General features: G+C 46.1%; 1 protein-coding gene across 4 annotated transcripts in view; it reads right to left on the bottom strand.

The window, feature by feature from the left end:
• Nucleotides 1–22,960, bottom strand: part of SHROOM3 (shroom family member 3) — a 138,398-nt gene that overhangs the window by 62,897 nt on the left and 52,541 nt on the right. The window contains exon 1 of one of the 4 annotated variants that reach the window (XM_069855006.1): nt 9,299–9,317. The exons of 2 other annotated variants lie outside the window; for them this stretch is intronic. In XM_069855006.1, coding sequence (XP_069711107.1) covers nt 9,299–9,300 — 2 coding nt within the window. In that variant the 5' untranslated portion in view covers nt 9,301–9,317. Of the gene's footprint in view, nt 1–215; nt 290–9,298; nt 9,318–22,960 lie in introns of those variants that run through there. One more of the 4 variants, XM_069855005.1, reaches the window with a different exon arrangement.

Here is a 22,960-nt window from a genome sequence, read left to right as displayed (position 1 = left end):
AAATTCAGCATCCCAGCTCACCTTGTTGCTGGTGTCCAGTCCCTCACAATACAAGACAGGTAAAACAAATTGCAGTGAATTGCCTTCAGCTATCAGCCAAGGAAGCCACAGCGAACAGCCTGCCAGGGAATGCTTCACAAAAGTGAGGTGTAAAATGCCAAATTGACTGCAAAGCTTGCACAAGCTCATCCAAACCGCAGCACTGGGGTACGCACCGTTGCGACATGGTCCAGAAGGCCAGGATCTTCTTAAGTGCTTGCAGGTTTGCCTGCATGGTAAGCTCTTCTGGGAAAATGTTCTCAGCGAGGAGGGTGAGGAACCTTCACCATCAGCGCTGCAGGTGGGGCTGGAGAAGGTGAGGCAGCACATGGAAGGCAGGCCAGGGGCAGGAAGAGAGAAGGAGCCAGCGTTGCTCACCCTTTTAACAGGCAGGCAGTAGTAATGACAGAGCACCGCTCACCAGCAGTCAGACAGCCATAGTTTGTTGTACAATCGCACTGCGGTAATTGCCATGGCTGCAGGCACTGAGACAATGAGACAAGAGTAAAGGAGAGCAAGGTGACTAAAATAGGGAGGGAGAAGCAGAAGGGATACAAGAAGAAGAAATTAACTTGGTTGTTGCCTCTTAGAAGAACCCTGCCGTCCACTATGAAGCAAATGGCAGAGCCTGTGTTTCAGCGATCTTGAGCTGTCAGAGCTCAAACAGATCCACACTGCCTCAGCCTTGCACAAAGGAGAGAGGATTTATCTCAGCCCCATACTGACACTTTCTTCAGAGCCTGAAATGTTCCCATAAATATCTATAAAATCTCCTAGTTCAATTTCGTGGTGGAGTCACCCCTCCTCAGGAAAAGATGATAAAAGGACAGAGAGGCAATACCAGTAGTTCTCACATCTTCTCTGTTTTGGTCAGTTATGTGATCACTGTGTGATCTCCAGTACTCATGAAGAGAGATTGGAAACACATTTTACTGCCAGTTTCACAATCACACCTACAGGTGCTCTCAACCCAGCCCTCAAGCTGGGAGCTAAAGACTGTGGTTGGGCAATAGTCTGCTTGTTCTTGGCTCAGGTACTACCTCTTCATACACTGCATTTTCTGCTCTAGTGATGGGAACCAGTCCTGGGAAAGTCTTTTGCTTCCCTTCATGGTGCGATACTGCAGGGCTGATGACTGGGCAAAAGCTGCTGTCACAGGGGTCTGGTTTCTCCTTTTCTGCTGCTGCTTCTCACCTGCCCCAGCAGGGAAGAGATGAAAAAGGCTGGAAATGGTATGACAAAATTACTAAGGGAACCCCAAAGAAATGACAGAGAAACCACAGAGAAAAAGAAACCCAGGGAAAGGCAGGCATGGGAATCCTTTTGAGAAAAGGTCTTGTTACTGAATCACACATAATAACATTTCTGTGCATATTTTGTGCCATCCTATCAAATGAAACCATTAATTTTCTCATGGAGGATACTATAAAACATTTATGAAAAGGATTGAATTCCTTGTTATATCCTGAAAGACAGTGGCTCAGTTAGGTCCATCACATGTCATTCACATCAGTTGTCTGGGCATTTTTGCCTGCCCTCCCCATTTCCGATCCCAACGGAAGCAGGAAGTATTTGAGATGGCGTGTAGGTAGGGAAGTTGCAGCACTGCTGAACTTATAAAGATCTTTAAAGAGCAAGTGCCTCAACTCAAAAGCACAGAGCGGTTTGCAGACCCGAGTGACTTCAGAGAGTCTGCTCAGCCATTCACATAGATTTGGAAAAGAAGGAAAAAGATAAGGAACCTTTCTGATCAAAAGCTTGGCCTGTGGGTCAGGGCTGGGATGAGAAACAGGGCTGAGCAAAATGAGGTGCAGGCTCCTTGCAGGCTCAGAGAGAGAGAGCCCTCTGGAATTGCTAGTTTTCCATATGTGCTTGCTTTGTTGGGGGGAAAGCATTGATTTTCCCAGGTGCACTTCGCCATCCCTCACTGTCCTCGTGCAGTGTGGATTCGCTAAATTTATGATTTCCCTTCCCCGTACAAGAGGTCTGTGTCTTCTCACTGTATTAGTAACAGGAGATGGGTCTATGCTGAGCTTCATTAACGTGTGCTGAAACCCGGAATGTTTTCTTTAAAGAGTACACCAGCAGCCAGGCAGTGCACTCCTTTGATCTTCAACCTGCTCACACCGCTTCCTGCTCTGCTCCTTCCTGATCACTTCTGAACTGAACTCCTCCAGACATCCCAGAGAACATGCCACCATAAAACAGGAGGGCCAGAAGCAAGGAAAATACCAATAAACTCACTCCAAACCAAATATATCCCCTCACCATCTCTAATTACAGAGAGCCAGGATGGATTGACAAGCCCTGTGCTGGAGACAGGAATGTTTTTAATTACATTCACTCCCTAGACTGCCAGGTAGCCAATTCCTCTGTCAAATTATCCATGTGTGGTTCCTCCTTCCTCATCGTGCGCATCTCCAGAGCTTCTGGAAGCAGCTACACCCTGGATTAAAGATCCCCATGGATGACACCCACAGCCTTGTTAAAACTGGACAACAAGACAGTTTGCTGGATGGGCTCTTGTCAATCATTGCAGGCATTAAAAGATTTTACCTTGGAATTTGTCTTGATTGGATTGACATTACCTGTCCACACAGTCATGAGACCCCGCAGGAGCGGGGTCTGATTAAACAATAAGACACAATAGGGCAGAAATGGAGGGTGTTCATTCACATCTTGAATATAAACCCTTTACAGGGGAGTAAAATGTCCTCCGATTGTCCCTCCCTGGTCAGAATGTACAAACTGACATAAAACGGGGAGGGGAGAAAGCAGGATCTGTCTCTGCCACTGGATTCACTGCAACCATGATGCTGAAAATAAAGTATGGATCCCAATACACATGACATGACAAGGAAATGCATTGTGTAACTCCAAGGAATTAAATAAAGCCAGTTAACAATGACTGAAACACAAGGACTTCAAGCACAGGGAAGGTGGCAGAGTATTTTAAGGCAATGTAAGCTTCTTTTTATTGCAACATAACAGCCACATTTAGCTTCTAAATCTTAATTTTTCTGCCTGCAGAAAACACAGTCAGTGTCTGTTTCAGACACTTCTCATGGAAAGTAGAGATCCCGATCTCTTAGAAATGCTGTGATACTTCCTTTCAGAAGCATGTCCTACATAGGGAAAATATCAGTGAGCACTTTTATCAGTATTTTATACCTAGCTGAAACATTGTATTGCTTTGACAGATAAAGCATGGGTTACTGAAAACACTGATAGCATCTGAGCTGCCTGACCAAAGAGAACGCACAGATTGTCCAGAACCTCTGGACAGCTACAAAAGAAACTGCATTAATTAAAAAACTTTCAGCCACCCGCTTATGTTTAATCCTAAAGCAAAAGGATTCTGAATACAGGGCAGACCACTGCCAGCAGCCTGATAGCCAACAGCTTTTGGGCCACCAGCTTCTTCCAGATGGGCACAAGTCCCTCAGGAACAGGTTTCAGCTGGGGTGCTGGGGTTTCACATAGACAGCACCCACTGCAGAAATAGCTCCTCTAGGAGGATTTCACCAAAGATACCAACTTAGTGGCCTGAAAAACACAGAACTTTTGAGAAAAACTCAAATTCTTCAATTTGGGATAGCTGACAACGTCCATGTTTCCAAAGAAAAAGGGACATCCTTGTAACACAACTTTTCACTCAGTAACCCTACATGCAAAGTACTTTACTCTTGTTCAGCACTCAGGATCCTTGCATAGATAAATCCCATTTCTAATTTTGATGCAGTGCAGAACAGGGACATGATCTTTCTTATCAGCCTCCTCCAACACCCTGACACCCTGAACATGGAAAGAACCATCAGCTTCTACATTTGAACCCTGATTCAGGAGGCACTTGGAGCTGGTACTGGCTGTTGAGCACGTCCCTATGTTCTGTGCACATGCTTAATTTGCAGGATGATCTGAACTCCACTGTAGTAAGACTCAAACACAGGCTTGTATAAACACACGCTTGTTTAAACACAAAATTATTTCCCATATTCTCCAGAATAAATGAGAACAGAATCAGACTCCAAAGTAATTCCTTGAGAACTATTAGTGACCTTTCTCTGGAAGTCACTGTAAGGCCCTGAGTCACCCATCATGCCTACAGTATTGATTTTAAGGGGATAAATAATGGAGAGAAAAGAAAAAGAAATGCCATGTAGTCAATCAACAATATTCCAGAGCTATTTGCTGGGTGGATTTTTTTTTGTCATTTTATAGGTTTTCAAGCAGTTTTAAGCACTGTCCTGCTTGATTCATTAGTTTGGTCTGCAGTGAATAACTGGAGGGTTTTACAAGTCTAGCAAACACTCTGCTATTATACTATTCTGACCCAAGTTATAACAGTGGCGACCTGTGACGGTTTGATAGCTGCTCTGTGTACAGAGCTCAGCCTTGAATTTTTTTCTTTGCACCCTCTTTTTCTCCTTTTTCCTTTGGTGAGAGTAGGGGAAAGGCAGCAAGAGCTGATCTTGTAACATGCTGATTTGTTCTGCTGGGTCTTTCCCCTCCAGCGCTTCAGAAGCATTTTTCAGCATAGACTAAAAAACCAAACAAACCAACCCTGTGGCGCAAAAGGTGCCGGCAGCGACTTCTTGACACTTTTCAGGAATTGCCATCGCTGGGAATTCTCATGCCCCACCACCCACCCTGAGTAACCTTCATAACAAAACAGGGCTGAGTGCTTTCAGAAATGATTCAGGTCAAAGCAAATGTTGCTCATGTTTTATCACCCGGGAAACTCAGAAACTTTCCAAGAATGAAGTTATGGGAGCTAGGCAGGCCAGGGAGCTCTAACATACTGTCTCGTGCAGACAACGAAGCCTCAGTGTCAAAGCAACAAGACCAAGGGCAGGGGGAGTGGAGAAGAAAGCCGCCCTGAGAACCTGCAGGATGCTGGTTACAGGCAGGTGGCTGAGCACTAAAGAAAGGGACACAGAGAGAACAAGCAGCGAGACACAGACATGAATGGAATATATTTTACAGCCTGGCATGTGGAATTTAAGGAATTAAGACGGTTCTTTTTTGTTTCCCAGCTTAGCAGAAATATTCAGGCTTTAATTATCACTCATCTTGTTGATGGAACATAAATCCCCAGGAATCCCCTTCTGGGGCACACCGCAGGCTTTGACTCACCTGACACCCAGAAAGGATTTGGTTTAGTGCCTGACATTGCTGTCAGGAAAGAAGAGAAACTGGGGCTAGAGGTTTTAGCCTCCTTTGTTGATCTTGGCTTGCGCAGTTTGAGGACCTCAGGCAGATGGGCATTAAATAAAACCTCTGATGTGCTTTTGCCCCTGAATTCCAGGGTGCTACTCTGTGACTGGAGTGCCAGCAGTCGCCTCTCTCCCTTCCTCCAGCACACAGCCTCTCTATCCAAGGGCTTGATCCTGCAAGGCTGTGCCTGCTGTCCTCATGCCAGCATGGAGGTAATCCTAGAGCGTTTCAGCAGAACCACTCACATTCTCCAAGCTGATCACGATCTTAGAAGCTTTTCTGGATCAAACCAGAATATTTGGCTGTGCGCAGGACTGAGTCACTCAGGAACGATGGATTTTGGTGAGCCCTTCTACTGGGGCTGCTGATCCCCTTCATGGCAGCACTGCCTGCAAAAGGCATTTCTGATGTGGCTTGCCTGCACGTTGCATTGCACTGTAAACTCCTGATCGCAGGGGACATGGCCTTGTGCTTGGGCAGCCCTACAAACCTCTCCAGTCATTGAGAGAGGCAATAAAATTCTAAGTGGAGCAATTTCCAAACTCTGGGACAGGTCAGAGCAAGACTGAAGGGTAAACCATACAATTTTGACTTGCCTTTAACTATGTCAGTGCTTGTGATTAAAGAGAGGGAAAAAAACTCCGTGACTTCCAGGCCTAGAGCCACTGAACTTCTAGGGACTCACCATTTAAGTGAGTATAAACGCCTCCAAGACTCTTTAACTCAGGTTTCAAGGAAAACCTCCCTCTAATTCACCTCGGTTTCTGTTAAAGCCCCAGTGGGTTTAGAGGCCATGTCAGGTGAGAGACTGGCAGGGAGCTAAAGCCCCTGTTGTCTGTTGGCCCGCCTGGAATCCCTCAGTGGTGCAGACTGTGTTTTGGTCTTTGCTCTGGAGCTCTGGCTGTTCTAACCACAGTGCATGACCTGTATTCTGCCCCATTTTCTCAGTCCGTTTCCTCCCACAGGAATGTGACTGAGAATAAAACCATCAGCTAGAGAGAAACCTCCTCTTTACATCTCTAAAGCCTGAGTGGTTCATGCACTGGATTTAGAGCAACTCATTTTGTGGTTCCTATGCCCTCTGGCAATCCACAGTCAATGCCAGAGCTAGGTTTTATAGCATAAACAAAGCAGGTTACTAAATAATGGAGCTGACAAACTGGTTGGAAAGGTTGTGCTTCCAATCTGGCAAAGAGGCAAGCTGGTCCCTTGACCTCAGGAACAAATCCTGCCCCTGCTTTTAGGGAAGACACATTACCACCATCCTCCAGTCCCACCAATGTGTCAGGTGCCGAAGGGAGGTGACCAATGTGTTTAGCTGTTAGAGATCAGGCCCTGAGACATTAGGAATCCTGCCTGGCTTAACCTTAAAACACACAGTCCAGTAGTCAAGTAATTGAGGGTTTTTTTGATGTATTGGCATAAGATGTGGGGACAATTCCCAAGGACCCTCTTTCCAGCCTCTACCCCATTCCTTTTTATTTCTCCAGCAGCAGGAACTAGCAAGGCATTGGGTATTCACCTAAAGGAGAACAAGGAGTCGCCAGAGCCAGTGGCAGAGCTCAGGAACTGGGAAGGGAGCTACAGCACTGCACCATCACAGTGAAATCTGCCTAAAGGCAATCAGTGAATGCTTTTACAGGAATATTCTTCTAAACTTCACTCATTCTGGCCTTACAGAAACACAGAAGTCTACCATCTTCCTTCAGCGTGAACCATGACTGCTTTCTACCACCAGCAAGCAGTCACAGCAGCTATTACATTGTACTCTTCATTCCCCTGGAGAGAGGCTCAAATGGTAATGAAAAGTCAAAATCTTCTCACCAAGCAAATTTTACTATCCTTGGTGAATCCATCTTTGAATGGAGAAGTTGTGGGTAAGGAACGTGAAATGTGACAGCCTGAACACAAAGCTGGCGTAAGATGTACACTTGAGTCATTCTCATTAAAAAGATAAGATCCTTCAGAATTCCTGGGCAGCTTATGGTAACCATGAACCCTTATTCACTCTTCAAAAATGCTGTTTGTTACAAACTCTCATAGGCACCACTCTCCCCAGGGTAAACCAGATGAGAGGTGTCTGCCCATTAAGCTCTACGACAGAAAATATTTTAATGACTTTGAAATTAAAGTGAGATCCTCTTACATACGCCTTAACTATGGAAAAACAGTGCTTAGCTCTCAGGCCTTCTGTTTAGGAAAAGGTAAAGCACAAAGCCAGTGCTGCCCTGGAGATGAGTGGCAGAGCTGGCAGTGGAGTGGGTCTCCCATAGCTGAACCTAAAGGAAAGAAGAATAATCACAGTACAGCAAAGGAGGGCTGCGAAGATCGATTACACCACCACGAGTGCAGAACTGCAGGTACTGAAGTTTGTCACCAGAGAGCCCACCCTGCAAAATTTCAGTTTTCAGAACTGTTCTCAGTGTTACCAAGTGCCATTTCACGTCCTGCTGCTGGGAATTGTTTTGCGAGAGAAATGACTGGTTTTCCATAGCACCAATCTGGTGGTGCAGATGGGAGTAAGAGAAGGCAGCTGAGTGAATAAATGCATAAGAAAGAACCCCCGTGACTTTCTGCTCCTGAGTGCTGCTCTGAGAACTAACCTCCCCTACCTGACAGGCACCAGTGAGAGCACACATTCAAAAAGAGCTGCATTCCTACTGAACGAGGTGGTTAGAGTGGCTTCTCTTCATATTTGTGAATCAGGTCTTTGGAAATGACACGAAAAGTGCAATCATCATAAAAACTTTCAAACACCACATTTGCTTCTTATCAAAAAAGAGAAACAAGCAGAGCTGTTGGACTTGAGACTCTCAAAGGTCTTTTCCAACCCAAACGATTTTGTGATTCTAGGAGCAGATGGAAAGCATTTGGTAAAGGTCCTCTATTTCACAAGACAAACCTCTTGAACAGCTCAAAGTTGCAATGGCCTCTAAAAGCCACCCACGGAGCAGCCACACTGCCATGTTATGTGATGCTTTCAAACATAAAAACTTCCCAGGGAGGTGGTTGAGTCACCTTCCCTGGAGGTGTTTAAGGCACGGGTGGACGAGGTGCTAAGGGACATGGTTTAGTGTTTGATAGGAATGGTTGGACTCGATGATCCGGTGGGTCTCTTCCAACCTGGTTATTCTATGATTCTATGATACTAATAAAATCAGTGTAATTGGGGCAGATAACTCCATGCTGTCCCTTCCCAGGCAATACTCCTCAGTCACAACTAAACATGATCTGCTGAATCAGCCCCACAGGCTGCAGTAACGCCCTTTGGGCTGATGAGAACTGCCTGAGACCGCAGGGCATACTCAGGGATCTCTTCTGCCTGAAGGCCTGAGGCTGCCTTTCGCTCTGCTTTCACAGCAGCAAGCACTCTTGGTTCCCAACCCGCGAGCAGGGCTCCTACAATGATGAGATACAATGATGTAGATAACAGCTAGCAATAATTAGAGGGCAGTTTCCTGATTCCAAGGCCAGCCCTGTGCCGAGTCATCTTACTGCCTCCAGCTCACATGCAGGGCATTGTTTAGTCATTTGAAAAATGCTTTCTCTGAATCCCCTCATTCCAGCTGCCTCTTTTCCACAAAGCATCGCAGGACCAGGCCTGATCCAAAGCAGACTGGATAGGAACCAAGGCATGAAAGCGACCAAGCCACTTGTAAAACAGGAAGATACGGGACACTGCAATGGAGCTGCATCCTACCATCTGCTAGAGCAGAAATTCAGGATCAGTCATTAACGCCATGTAAAGCTGACACTGCCGGACCTTTCCCCATTATCTGGGCAGCACATTAGCTCCTCAGACTGTCCATTCCTTGGACGCTCAGACAAAACGGGGGCAAGGAACAAAGCACCTTTCACCCCAGAGCATGTTGAGGGTCAGAAGGTCGTAAGACAGCTCAAATTAACCTTGCAACTGCCGCAAAAAGTCCAGCGCCCTGGAAAATACTCCTCTCCCCATCTCCCAGGGTTCAGTCAGTGCTGGGAAGAGCAAACAGGAGCGTGGGCGACACTCAGCAGTTCAGGCCTGCAAGCTTTTACTCACATGAGTAATCCTTATTGTCAGATTAGTTCCACTGCAGCCATGAGAGGAGGGGGTGCTCATCTAAACCTGCAGGAGGAGAACAGCCCTTAGCAATGGAAACTGTGCTGTGACATACATGGCCAATTTCTGCAGCCCCTTCTTCCGTTGTGACTTTTCCACATTTCCCAGTCCATCCCTTTGTTTCTCCTCTTTCTTTTCCACTAGTGTTTGTCCTTATGAGTGAGGCAAACTCCCTTGGCAAGAGCTGCCGGCAGTTTCCTGGTGGCCCACACGCATGGCAGCCGGGATGGGCTGTGTAGCAATGTCATCATGTGGCGTTGCATTACACAGGTGCGCTTAGGGGAGGTAAAGATGCAAAAACACCCTTAGGAGAGGTTAGGAGTAACAAATATGGTACAGGAAAAGCTGTTTACAAGAGCTATTCCACCTCAGTGTTACAGATCCAGCTGGTGCTCAGTCTGTTCTGTCCTGTTTGGTCTCAGCCCAGCACTTATTGCTGCCTCCCCTGAGAGCCCATGTAGCAGAAGAGGCTCCTGCTTCACTATCTGCACCATATAATCATGGAATGGTTTGGGCTGGAAGGGACCTCAAAGTACATCCAGTTCCAGTTGCCCTGCACCTCCCACTGGATCAGGGGTTCCAAGCCCCATCCAACCTGGCCTTGAACACCTCCAGGGATGGGGCAGCCATCACTTCTCTAGGAAACCTGGGCCAGGGCCTCTCCACCCTCACAGCAAAACATTTCTCCCTAAGATCTCATCTCAATCTCCCCAATTTCAGTTTAAACCATTCCCCCTGTCCTGTCCCTGCCCTCCCTCATCCAGAGTCCCTCCCCAGCTTTCCTGGAGCCCCTTTCAGCACTGGAAGCTGCTCTAAGGTCTCCCCGGAGCCTTCTCTTCTCCAGGCTTAACAACCCCAGCTCTCTCAGCCTGTCCTCTTAGCAGAGGTGCTCCAGCCCTCGCATCATCTCTGTGGCCCCCTCTGGACTCACTCCAACAGCTCCGTGTCTTTCCTGTGCTGAGTACTGCAGAACTGAAAAGAGGTCTCCAGATGAGGCCTCATCAGAGCAGAGCAGAGGGGCAGAATCCTCTCCCTCGCCCTGCTGGTCCTACTGCTTTGGATGCAGCCCAGGATATGGTTGGCTTTCTGGGCTGAAGACCCCATTCCAGGACAACTCTTACGTGCAGCCTGCTGTTAGCAACTGGCTGCATCGATGTATGTGAAGCACGTACACACAAAACACCCTGAAAGCCATACAGACAATTTGTGGAGCAAAACTAAACTCCCTGTTGTCCCTGTGGCTTTCCCAGCACAGTTCTTTTAAACAAGCATGCAAAACAAACAGGGCTTGCTCTGAAGCAACACCGCCCACACACACCCATTCCCACACCATGAGCTGTACTATGACTTCCATCTCTGTGGCTTGTGATTTATCTTCAAACAAAGATATACATAAAGGAAAGCACAACGCTGCCTTTTCCTGGGTTCTTCTCTGTGGCGGAACTGCTTTATGGTACCTCTTGTGTTCTCCATTCATAGTGAGCCCTGAAGCACCACAGAAATGCCAGGAGTGGGGAGATACCAGGATTATAAGCATAAAAGTGATTTTCAGCAGACATCCCGAGTTAAGAGGCAAGACTTTCAGCCAATATCATGACTTGCTGGGATGGCAGGGAGCAGACCACAGGCAGTGTCAGCTTTACCTTTGAAATGCTATGGATTCTAACAGCTCTGGAGAGCTACAGGCACCTGGGCTGTGTGCTGTCAGAGGTCCTGGAAGCACCAGCCAAGTTTGTAGTGCTCATGGTGCCAGACCCTCTGCAAAGAGGAGACAGGCAAAAGTCATACCCTGGCCCTGCCTCCAGAGGCCACATCTTTCCAGCACTGGAGAGACATCACAAGGACCTGCCTGGCACCACAACCCTGCCAGCTGCACCAAGTTTGAACATTACTTCTCGCCACCACTGGCAATGTCTTGTGTGTCCCTCTCTGGAACTGGTAGAATCCTGCAACTGGGCGTGTGGGGCTGAAGAGACCTGGTGGCTCCCGTAGGCTGGGTGGGAGAGAGAATGATTAAGAATCTGTTTCTCTTTTAAGCCTCAAAATGTTCATTCTTGGGTGACTGAGTCTGAGGAAGGGGGTATTTTTCTTTTGCTAAGAAGCACTTCTCACCATCTACTTAGCAGGAAAATCTCCTGCGCTGTGGTTACAGCAACCAAGTTGAAGTACAAAGACATTCCTCTGAAAATTAGAGAGAAAGACCTTCTTTTTTTCCTTTTAATTGCCATTTCATACTTCAGCGGTGCAATGTGTTTTGCAAATGGCTTTGCACATGGTAATTAAGCCTCACAACATCCTTCACTATTGGAAGGGCTGTTATGAACTGCCCAGAGAGAGATACGCGAATATATATACGCAGACATCTCCCCCCTCACCTTGCACTGGACACGTGGCACAGGCAGAAATGAAAACCAGGCACTCTGCCCCCATAATAATTGCGCTTATCTCTCCCTCACACCTCCAAATAAAGGAGAAAACTCATTTCTGCTCAGCAACCACAATCTGCTTCCTATTCTCCGGCTCTCCTGCAAGCGCAGAGGCTGAGAGCAGATGGCACAGACACCAGACTGTCCGTTTGGCTCTGCAGGTGCTGTAGCCTAAACAGAGAGGAGTTGGTAACACATTGCTGTAAAATTCAGGCCGATATAAGACCTATTCCATGGGGAGAAACAGACTGTTAGTTTGCAGGCCAGCCAGCTCCCTGGGGAAGAGATAGGTTTCCCTGCAACTCTTATCATTAAAGGCCTCCTGATGTACTAAGAAATTGTTTTCCTGGGTAATGGGTTCTTTTCCAGAGCAATGGAAATTGACTGGAGAGTTTGGGGATTTCTCACAAATCCCCCTGTTTCCTGAGGAGCCACCATTTCCATTTCTCCCTTGGCAGTTTCACACATCATGAGAAACACCAGCAGGCTGGTGATTTCCCTGAGCGCTAAGCTCCTACATTACTGTCATGAAAACTGTGAAACAAAAGGAAGAATGCTGGCCAGTATTTTAGTCTAGGTTAAACAGACACCACTTCACCAAAGTTACAAGATTTCCACCTGATGTGCTATAGGAGAACCAGCCTCTTGGCATCTCTGCATTGCTAACCTGCCCGTGCACCTTCTCTTTGCTTGCAGCCAACACCTACACAAAGAAAAACACCAAGTTGCATAAAATGCCCAAAGAGGAAGCAGCTACCCATCATTACAGTGACTGAGCAGGAGTCTGGAATGGTGCACCTAGCAATCAGACTTTATACGGTGTAACTACAGCCCTTTATTTTATCTTTTTTTTTTTTATGAGGAAAGAGGAATACTGTTGATTTTTTTTAGCAGTATATATTGGTTAATTATTCTTTCCTTAGGTTTTCAAGGGGATTAGAGTTAGCCAAACAGTGAAGAACAGTACTAGCTGCTACCTTACTCCCGAATTTAAATGATGTCAAGTGCTGATGTTTTTTGTTTTTCTTTGCCCCTAAACACTCACACAAATGCTTTGCAGAGCACAAGATACGCACCAAGACTGCACACAGGTCATATGAAGGGGTTCAGTTCAGACACCAAAATGCCTCCTGTCCTCCAGAGTGCAGAACCGAGTGTCAAAAAGACTACAGACATTACCCCCTCAGGCACTCACTCTGGCTTGGCTTAACTGTCAGACACTGCAATAAAAGGCAGCCTGGAGCTCCTGGCAGCAGCAGCGGCACAAGGGACACCTGGGTCACAGGCAGAGCCTCTTCAAAGACACTGGCAGAGGGGAGACATTTTCTGACATCTCCATATGTACCTTACGAATAAACCCAGATGCAAACCAGGACAAAGTCATGCTCTCTCCAAGCTGAAGCAGCAGCACGTAGAGATGTAAGAGTTTGTGTCCTACACCATAACCAAAGCCAAGCTCCTGGGACACAGATCACAGCCAACACTTCTGGCTGCTTCCACTGCACACTGCTGCCTCTGCCAGTTGTTCCCAGAAAACAGTCATGGGCTGGAAAAAAGTTAATTGAGAGTGTCAGTCAAGCCCTTCAAAAAGAGACTTTTATGAAGCATCAGCATTGGCTTTGATATTCTTAAAGGGAGGGGAGCAAAGGCCACATTCATCTAATGCATTTATTTGGTCTGAAATCACTTCTTCACCTCTGAGAGGGTCTGGTTCTTTCTGTATCTTCTGAAAACCATTCCAGGAATTCTAGCTCTTCCACACTGACTCAACCATTTCTCATTCCTGATAAACCAGTGCCTTGTTTCACTTTGTGCTTATGTATAATAAATACCCATAGCTGAAGTTGTGGATTTTTTTTTTTTTTAGAGGGGTGAGGTCACTCCCTGCCTTGACTCCGGACCTGGAGCAACATCCATTGCTTTTGTCTTTAATGACATCACAAAGCTTGCACACTTAAAAGATTTCTTATCAGTTGGAGGAAAAAAACAACGCCTAGAAGGTTCCAAAAACTCATGTCTGAAGGCTTAACAGGTTGATTTATGAGTCTGGGTCTATCCCACTGTGGCTCAAAGCAAAAGCTCGGTTATGATTTTGTCTAGGGCCGGCTGATCATTTCCTGCTTTGTCAGCTTTATTGAAAGGAGCAGCCTCTGTGCCTCTTCCAGAATCATGGCCTCTCTGATAAGAATAACTTGAAAAAACAAGAGCAGTTCAAATTCCAACAGCACTAATACACCATCAGGCCCACACTTCTTTTTGTTAGAACATTTTAAAAAGCCTACGCCAGGCAAGGGAGATTGAGCTAAACAACATGGAATAAAAGCATTCAGATCCTGAATGAAGCAGGAAAATTGCTGTGTTTGCATCCAGCCAGGGAAGAAGTCACTTCTTACCCAGCATCAGTATCCAGACTGGCAATCCTAGGAAGGACAAGGTGGGGGGCTTCTCAGGTATGATAGAAGCTGAGGATAATCAGGCACCTCTGAGGTCTTTGCGTGTGAAAGAGGCAGAATGCTTTGGGCTCTCTATATGTTTTGCAGCTCTGTTTCCATTTTAAGATGTCACAGGGAGCCTCAAGCGTCCATGAATTTACCAGCATCATCCAAGAGGCACTTAGACATGTAATTAAAGTAGCTGTGCACATAGTCCTGGCTCCCAGTGTGTAAACCTTGCACAGGAACAAACTTTGTCAGCTCTGATAAGGACACAATGCTGGTTACACAGAGGTGAATGGCCCCACAGATGGTGTGTTATGAACCAAAGAAACACCTTAAGCTATTTAAGGGCACAAACCTGTAGACCTGAGGTGAGTGATCTAAGCCTAAGGCAATCCAAATCTACCACAATCCAAGGAGTTGTGGTTTAGATATGCTGGATGCACGCAAGGATCTTTGGAGGACATCTCATGTTGACTTTCAAGAACTTCTACTAGTGAGTACAGAAATGCCCTTGGAAATTGTTACGTTTAGTGCTTTTTGTGCAGAGCTGACAAGGGCATCAGGTGGCCTCCAAAAAAAGAGAAGTGAAATTAAGCAAGTATTCCTTTGCAAGTTACTAAAAAAGCTGCATAACCTGACCATTTAGGAAAAAAACCCACAGCTGAAGTGATGCCAACAGAGCATACAGAATACAAAAACATGAATAAACTGAAGGACAAATGACTGCAGATAGAATAGAGATGAAAAAGATGTAGGAAAAGGTACAGGGCAAGCTGGTACAGCTGTTGCTGACCCTTACAAAGAGAAATCACCATTACTACAAAAATAAATAAAAAACCACCTCTTTTTCTCTGATCCCCAACTATCTGAGAAGCAGAACTTGCTGCTGCAGGATGATAGTGTGAAAAAAATCCTAAAAAATAAGACTCACGGCACCAGTCTCCAGGGCTCCTGTGTGTCACGTACATTGATGAAAGGAGCCAGGTCTGTGTACTCTGAGGCTCCCTTTCTTAAGAACCAGAGACAAAACCCTGGGTTAAAGGAACACTGATCTTCTTACAAAGGGTCATTCATATGCTGCTAAAATACTATTAACCTCCAAAATGGATTGTATTTTGGAGGTCTCTGTTATGGGAATCAAATCAAGATATTTTTCAGGGCCAGGCTCAGCTGGTTGTTTAAGATTACTGGGTTGTACTGAAGAGACAAAGCCCATAAGGGACTTGGGAAAGGAGGCAATAAGCTCATCTGAAGGTGCCCCATGAAAACACCCAGAGTATCACAAGACCTGTTGTTCCTCACCTGGGCTCTCCTCTGTTGATAGGAGTTTGGTGTAGTGGAGAACATGCCTTGGGGCTCCACTGCCTGTGATGAGTCCACCAAGCAGATGACTGTGACAAGCATTGGTGTGGCTGGTGTGCTGGAGGCTTTTGGTCATGCGCTGCATGGCTGCTGTGGCAAAGTTTATGTTCTTCTAGGTGGTTACAGTTATTAAAGTGGAAAAATCTCTAATCAATGTCATTGTATTCCCATCAACAGCCCCTGCAGTACCTGACACAGAGTGACAGCTTGAGGAGCAAGGACATATTCTTGCAGCTCCCCTCTGGGCAAAGAAGAGATGGTACCTAGGATCAGGCTTTCTGTTTTTACTAAACAACACACCACAAACTGTGCCATTCCCTGAGGCTAGGCTCACCTCTTTAGTGAAGAAATTCCATAAACACATTTGTCCTCTCATAGACATGTGGCACACTAAAGAGGGACCACACGGACCTCAAGTGATTCCTTCGAGTTGTGAGAGTAACTATCTCCAGCGTACTGGAAAGATGAGGCTTCCAGAGCAGCAGCTTTGGTGAGCTGTCTGTGGCTTGCTCTGTCCCTCAGGCTGCTCTTACTCACGTGTTTGCATGTATGCATCATGTTCTTCTCTCTCTGGCCCAAACATGCGGGAGACATGCTGCTAAGGTAGAACCTGCTCTGTTCCTTGACCCACAGGGTCTTGCTGACCCTGCTGGAAAAACATCATACCAAGTGTGATTGCACCAAGAAAGAGGCTTAAAGGCACTAGTGTGTAACTCCTGTGTCTCTGAAATTTGAACAGAAGATTTGTCAGAGACAAAGGGGAGCTTGGCAAGTCCACAATGCAAGGATCAGACACTTGCCGTGCTAAGTCCGGAGGAGGAAAAGTAGGAGGAAAAGTAGATGGGAAAAGAGGTTACAGGCTCCAGGGCCCACACCAATAAACCTCTTGCTCCAGGGTACAAAGAAACCAGAGCATGGTGCTCTCTCCCACTTCCAAAGGATTCATTGTGCTTTGGAAAATCTGAGTTCTCGCTTGGGCTTTCCTGGCTGCAGTATCACACAGCTCCCCTCAAGGTGTTCCAAGGGAACTGGAAAAGCAGCAAAGAAATGGCAACATGAAATGAAAAGATGAGAATTATTCATACTGAATCATCTCCCTTCAACTGTCACCCCCAACCTCCTGCCCCAGCAAAGTGGAGTCAAAAACGGCACTGGAGACAAAGCCCTCCTTTTGTTCCCTATGGACCAGACGTCTTTTTATATTTAAATGAAAATCTGTCAAACTAATTAAGTGAATATGTAATGGTCTCATTTTGTACTCATTACAGGACATTGTAATGGCCATAAATTCCTCTGATGGAGCGTGTATGTGTGAACATGAATGTCTGGTGATGTCTCATAAACTTCAGGCTGGACCACGGCTTTTGTCTGTAGGTTAGACCTTGTAAGACAAACAAAAGGCCCAGAATTGCTTAAATTAGATGCAAAGTGCTACGTTACAGCAATATTATAAGCATGATTCTTGTGCACACAAACAAACCAGGGGCCGGGAGTGATGGTTCCCACCATGCCTGCAATGTGGCCCTTGTGTCGGTCTGCAATGCCACGCATTGTCCAAGATGATGTACAATTTTCTGCTTGCAGATAGATGGGCAATACAGCTGTCGCCATGGATCGCTCTGAATGTACTGTCAGCATAACTGTGATGGGACAGGGCATTCCCGGCATTTTTTTTTCTCTGCTTTTTGATATCCATAGATAAAAGGAAGAAAAAGAAATAAAGAACCATATACAAGCAGCCTTGAAATAATTGTGTCTATATTTTATCTCATATATCATTGACAGTCTCTTTAACTCATTTGTCTTTAGCAAAGAATCTTTCCTCATGTATCAATGATGGATAACTTTGGAAATAAAACTTGGTTGGAATGAAAACAGAACCAAACTGAATTAAATGCAGGGGAAAAGAATCAGCATCCAAGGCCATCTAATGCCATGTTGGAGCTGAGGTGGAAAATATTCAATAGCATTAAGGATTCTTGAGACCTGCAGGAACAGCAACAACAGCAGCTAAATTTCATAAAGGGAAAGAGATTCCCAGGCAAGATGAGACATGGGATACAGGCAGCTCATCTGCTCACCTCCAGCTAGAGGCACTGTGCCTGCATTTACACACAGCCGGTGGGTGAAATTTGGCATGGCACCAGGCTGCCAGAGGAAGACTAAGACAAACCTAGTGATTGTCATAGTCCGTAGGCCCCAGCATCTCCGGCTACACCAGCTAGGAAAGACTGGGAGGCTTGCACCAGCAGATCTCCTACTTTGGAGCCAGCCTGCACAGGGAATCACTGTGACATTTCTTGTCACAAGGTGGTTAAGGTGAATCTCTTCTACCGGCCACTGGCTGAAGCAAGATCTCAGACTGCGTGAATCAGCAGGATGGTCCAGTATTACAGAATGCCTTATGAAGCTAGGAATTGGGAAACATCTCTAGGGAGGTCAGATGCAAGGAATGGGCAATTTCCTAAGCCTCTTCTTTGAACTGTAATGATAAATGTTGCTGTACTGTTGCAAAAGACAGGTTCCTGTTGAAGGAACCTCACACAAAGCATTGAGATGAATAGATGCCCTCTTGATGCCACGGGCTGAAAAACATGATGCCAGGAGCTGTGATGGGAGTGAGTGATCCTTACAAGAAGGACAAACCTGAAGATATAACAAAAAGTTATATAAAAAAACGCCTCTTGCATTACGCTGAGGCATTGTGTTCCAACCGTGTAAGAGCTGGAATCAAAATCACATGAGCAGGTTAAAAGCCATCTAATTGTTGCAATTAGTGTATACAGAACTTTGACTTTTCTTCTAGGCTTTGACTCATGAGAGGCAGAGATTTACAAAGCAGATACCTTCACAGATCTCCTGGGTCAGGGACTAGGGCTTTACAGCACGTATTGCATGTCACATAAACTGCAATAGCACTGTCGCAGTACAGAATCATGGCTGCATTTCTGGTGCAAAGCACAAAACTCTGTCATAAACACTGACGAGAGAGTGAGTTTGAACCTTAATAGCACTCAGTCACCTACGACCCTCCTTTATTGAGCCAAAAATAAAATGACCCAAGTTTGCTTCTTTTCCTTACAGCTAGAGGACTGTGGGAGCATCCATGCATGGAGGAAGGATCTTACTCCACATTCCAACAGCGTTCAAGCAGAGAATATAGCAAAACAAAGAAGCAAAAGGGATGACTTGATGCTGAGGCATAGGTAAATGGAGTCAATTTTGCATCTGCTCAGAGCAGCTCACAACACTCATTCACAGCTTGCTCTTTGCTTTTTCCAGCTCCCCCAGAAACAGCAACAGCCTCATGCCTGTAGTTCACACAGGCAACCAACAGACCATTGTCCCAAACTGCTGAAAAACATGCTTCTGGGGAGGCAGAAGAGACTAAAGATGAAGGGACCATTACAGAACCCATAGAAATACCATCCTGGTTCACTGAAGAAATAAGCACGAAATAAGCACCGAGTGCTTGATTTCAAGTATTGTTTTCTACGGCTTGCCCTCCCAGTCCTTCTGCAGGGCATTTACTGGGAAGGGAAGGCTGTAAGAGCATGGTTGTGACCAGATAAGTTCCTGATTAAAGCCAAAGCCTAAATCTCTTGTTGCAGAAGTGTTGCTGCTTTCCCTGAATGAGATTAAAAGTAAAAGAAATAACACATGAGGAGGTGTTTTCAGGAGCCATTAGCTCCTGAAAACAGTGCAGTGGTGATAGGGCCGAGATTATTTCCCCGAACAACTTTGCTCTCATTAAAAGCAGGTAGGTATCGGATTTAATGCCTTGGGTTTTCCCATCTCGGCAGGACCAGAAAGACTTTAATTCCCTGTTCTCTGCAGCCGTCTTGCAGAAGAAATGCTTCACTTGCCTCCTTATCAAGGTTAAATGATACCTGCACTTGAAAGCAGGATTTCTACCCTTCTCTACAACCTTCAGCAAATATACCTGCTTCTCAGGGAACTGACAGGAAGGCAAATCACCGACTGCAAACTGACTGCTGTCAAGTGATAATAAATCCTTGTAACAGGGAGAGTTTCATCCCCCCCTGTACCTATCAGCTTTCACTGAAATGATACCCTCCTCCCTGCAACCCTGAGCACGGGGAGGGGGTGTCTGCTGGTTTTCCTTCCCTCTCCTCTGGCAGGACAGCTCTTCAGAAATGGTATGAAATTCCTGAGAAATTAATTTCAGTTTCCAGTTCCCCAACTCGCTCTTGTCTACACAGGATTCTCTGCAAAATTCTCTCTTTATTGCAGGCCATTTGGTATAGAAATACTAAATAAATCAATATACAGTTTGGAAAAGTTAAGTAGCCCTCACCTCAAACCTCTTGAAACTCTCACGCAAAATTGCAACCTATAATTCTTTGTCTGAAAGGAATTAAAACATTTGCCTAAGAACAATCCACTGAGTCACAGGGAGAGGTTGAGCAATTTGCAGGAATGAGGCCCAGGTTACTTGACAGCAGGAAAAGAAGTGAAGATGTGGGGAGAAAAGAAGTCCGCATCTCAGAAGTGAATTTCCAGGGGAAAACAAGGAATAAAACAATTTGCTCAGACAGCCAGCCAGCTCCTACCCCTCCTGCCTGAATAGAGGTTCTTTCAGCATTAACCCTTCCTGGCTGCATGCCGTCTCAATGCTGTCGTCTGCAGGAGACAGAGTTCTTACATGACACAATCTTCCTTGGCTTAAAAGTCCGCATCTCTCAGTAACACCAGTGATGCTGAGCTGTCTACAGCCTCCAAGAATCCAATCCCACTGCTTTACTATGTAGCAAAGCCCTTTAGCTGGAAGAAGTGTTCTGGGGCCTGAGGAAAATGACAGGCACAACAAATCAATATATTAGGGTTATTTACACCAGTTATAACCTCAGCATCTGTAATAATAAGGCAGAAGTGGTCTCTGTTTTACCAAGAAGGTTGATCAGGTGGCTTCATCCACCGGATGCTTCACTGAATACACCTCACGGCAAATAAAGATCCACTATGGATTTGAACAGAATGAGATTTTGGCAATTAACATTAAAGTACACACATCAGCTCATGTTCCTATAACGTCACAGCTTGGAAAGGAAAACGTCTCCCCAAACCAGATACCAGCTGAGCCCTAAAAGACCCTTTTTGCCTTTGGCCTGCATCCCTCTGCAGCAAGAATCCCAGCCCCGTTCCCACTTATTCATGAGTATGCACATGCAGGAGCGGGGAAGGGGGCAAGGAAGAATTTCTTTATGAAAAAAAAAAAAAAGAAAAGCAGCCCCATTCCTGAGACGCTGTTGCTATGGGCCTGCGGGGATCACAACAGATGGCAGGGAGAGCCATCCCTGAGCCCCACTCTGAAGCTGTCCACTCAAGCATACCATTCGCATTCCCCACATACCTCCAGCCTGCAGCTTGGGCACAGGGTGCTGTTCCCCTCGAAGCCCCATCAACCTCGCTCCTTGAGGTGCAGGGCCAGGATGCAAGAAGGGGACCAGCATTCAGCCCTCCCACTCCCTCTGCCTTTCCCTGTCCCTCTCCACGCCTGTGTTTTCCCACAACTGAGCCACGATACACAATTTCCACACTTGATCTTTCAAGAATTTGAGTCACTGGAAGAAAGCAGTTTGTTAACTGGAGACTCTGCTGATTCCTGCATCCATGCACTGGTCTGAAACAGGGTGAGAGAGAAAGCAGCCCCTTGGAGCCTGATCTAGACCAGGGCTGAGCATCTTCCTGCTCCCTGGGAGAAGAATATAGCTGCCTTCAGGATTGCACCTTGAGGCGAGGAAGGCTGGACCGAGACAGATACATCCTCTTTGCTGCAGAGGACATCACCACATCCAAAACACTTTAAACGAGCACAGTTCAGAGCCAAGGTCATTGCCCAGCAGGTGTTTTTAACAGCTAAAAAGTGTGAGAGAAAGTGTGCAGAGTGAAAACAACATAAAGATGCAATAAGAGAAGTCTCAGGTGGGGAAAAACATCATCTGAGCAGCAGGGATGTTCAGATGTAAACAGACACCGGAAGCAGCATCAGTGAACTCTGTGTACAGCGCACTGCCTTGCTGCTCAGTCTTGCCCTGCGTAGGGCAGGATTATCTATAAGAACCCCCCAAATACCCAAAACCCTGTTGAGAAGTGCCGGCTGCTGAGGAGTTTGTGGCCTGACTCTTCCTGTCTGTGCCCTTCAAACTCCTGCTTGAGAACCAAAGTGCCTCCGAGCACACAGCATAGCCTTCCCAGCTCTGAGGGCACAGGCGGGCGTAGGAAAAGGCAATCCACCATCACTCCCGCATGCGTGTTTGACACTCAATAGTACCGTTCTGGTCTCCTTACCCCAAACAGCCGCGTTTGCTCCGCAGCCATTTGAATGTGATTTGCCTGTTGCTTGCCGATCACACATAAGAAGGCTCTTTGGGGCTGATTTGCATTTGGCTGCTGGAGTCACTGTTTTTTTCTTCTTTTTTAGGGGGGAGTTATAATAATGATGGAGACAAAGCAGCAGATGCTGTAGGCCAAACCCGACTAGCGGTGCTGGATGTGTGCAGCTGGCCATTTGCATTGTGCTGAGCTGCAGGGCTGCTCTGGGCCAGCCTGGGAAACGTGCTCGCTGCTCCTCAGCAGGTTCAGCCCAAACTCTTTGCCACTCTTCCTTAGGGCTTGGACATGCCTGACCCTTTTAAATGTTGTCCTTCAAAAGCACCAGAGGATGAAGTTATTTTCTGGTTCATTTTAATTCTGATGCAGACAAGGAGCAAGCATGAAGTTTGAGAACAGAGCATGACTTTAGCTAAAAGTTGTTTGTGCGACCGCATGTGCAGCCTTTTCTGTGCAGGCATGCAGGAAATTTTCCCTCCCTATCACACACACAATGGTTTAGATTTGGTATTTATGAGCTTAAGTTAGGAATAAAGGAGGAATGAAGTTTCCAGGTGGCTCTTTCTTTCTTTAATCTTTCCTATGTTTCTCCCTCTCCCTCCCTCTCTTTTCTATCAGTCTTTAATCAAATTCCTGCTGTTACTTTTATTGAACAAAAGGGATGCTGGCACAGCCCCTAAGTGCCTGTGCACAGGGGTTGCCCTAGAACAGCCACATTGCTGCGATTTATTGTTAAACGGTCCCTGCAGGCTCTAATTTCTGAAAAGCAGAAAGAAATGTCCCGTCTTTGGCAACTGAGGTAAATGTTAATATCTGGTATTTCTTCAGCCACTTGGATTTCTGTGAGGTGTTGCCTTTAACCCTTTGAAGGCTTCAGAAAGGCTTATCTTTAAGAGACTATAAAACAGAGCAGAGGAAATAGCAACATTTCTAGATGTGTTTTTCAATTCATTTGAAGGAGACAACTACCAAATCTCTTTAATTCAGGCATCTCTTCAAATTTCAGATACCACATCCATCAC

This window comes from Phaenicophaeus curvirostris, chromosome 4 (assembly GCF_032191515.1).
Source record: "Phaenicophaeus curvirostris isolate KB17595 chromosome 4, BPBGC_Pcur_1.0, whole genome shotgun sequence".
In the NCBI taxonomy this organism is placed as follows: Eukaryota; Metazoa; Chordata; class Aves; order Cuculiformes; family Cuculidae; genus Phaenicophaeus; species Phaenicophaeus curvirostris.
This window is presented reverse-complemented; position numbering and strand designations above follow the sequence as displayed.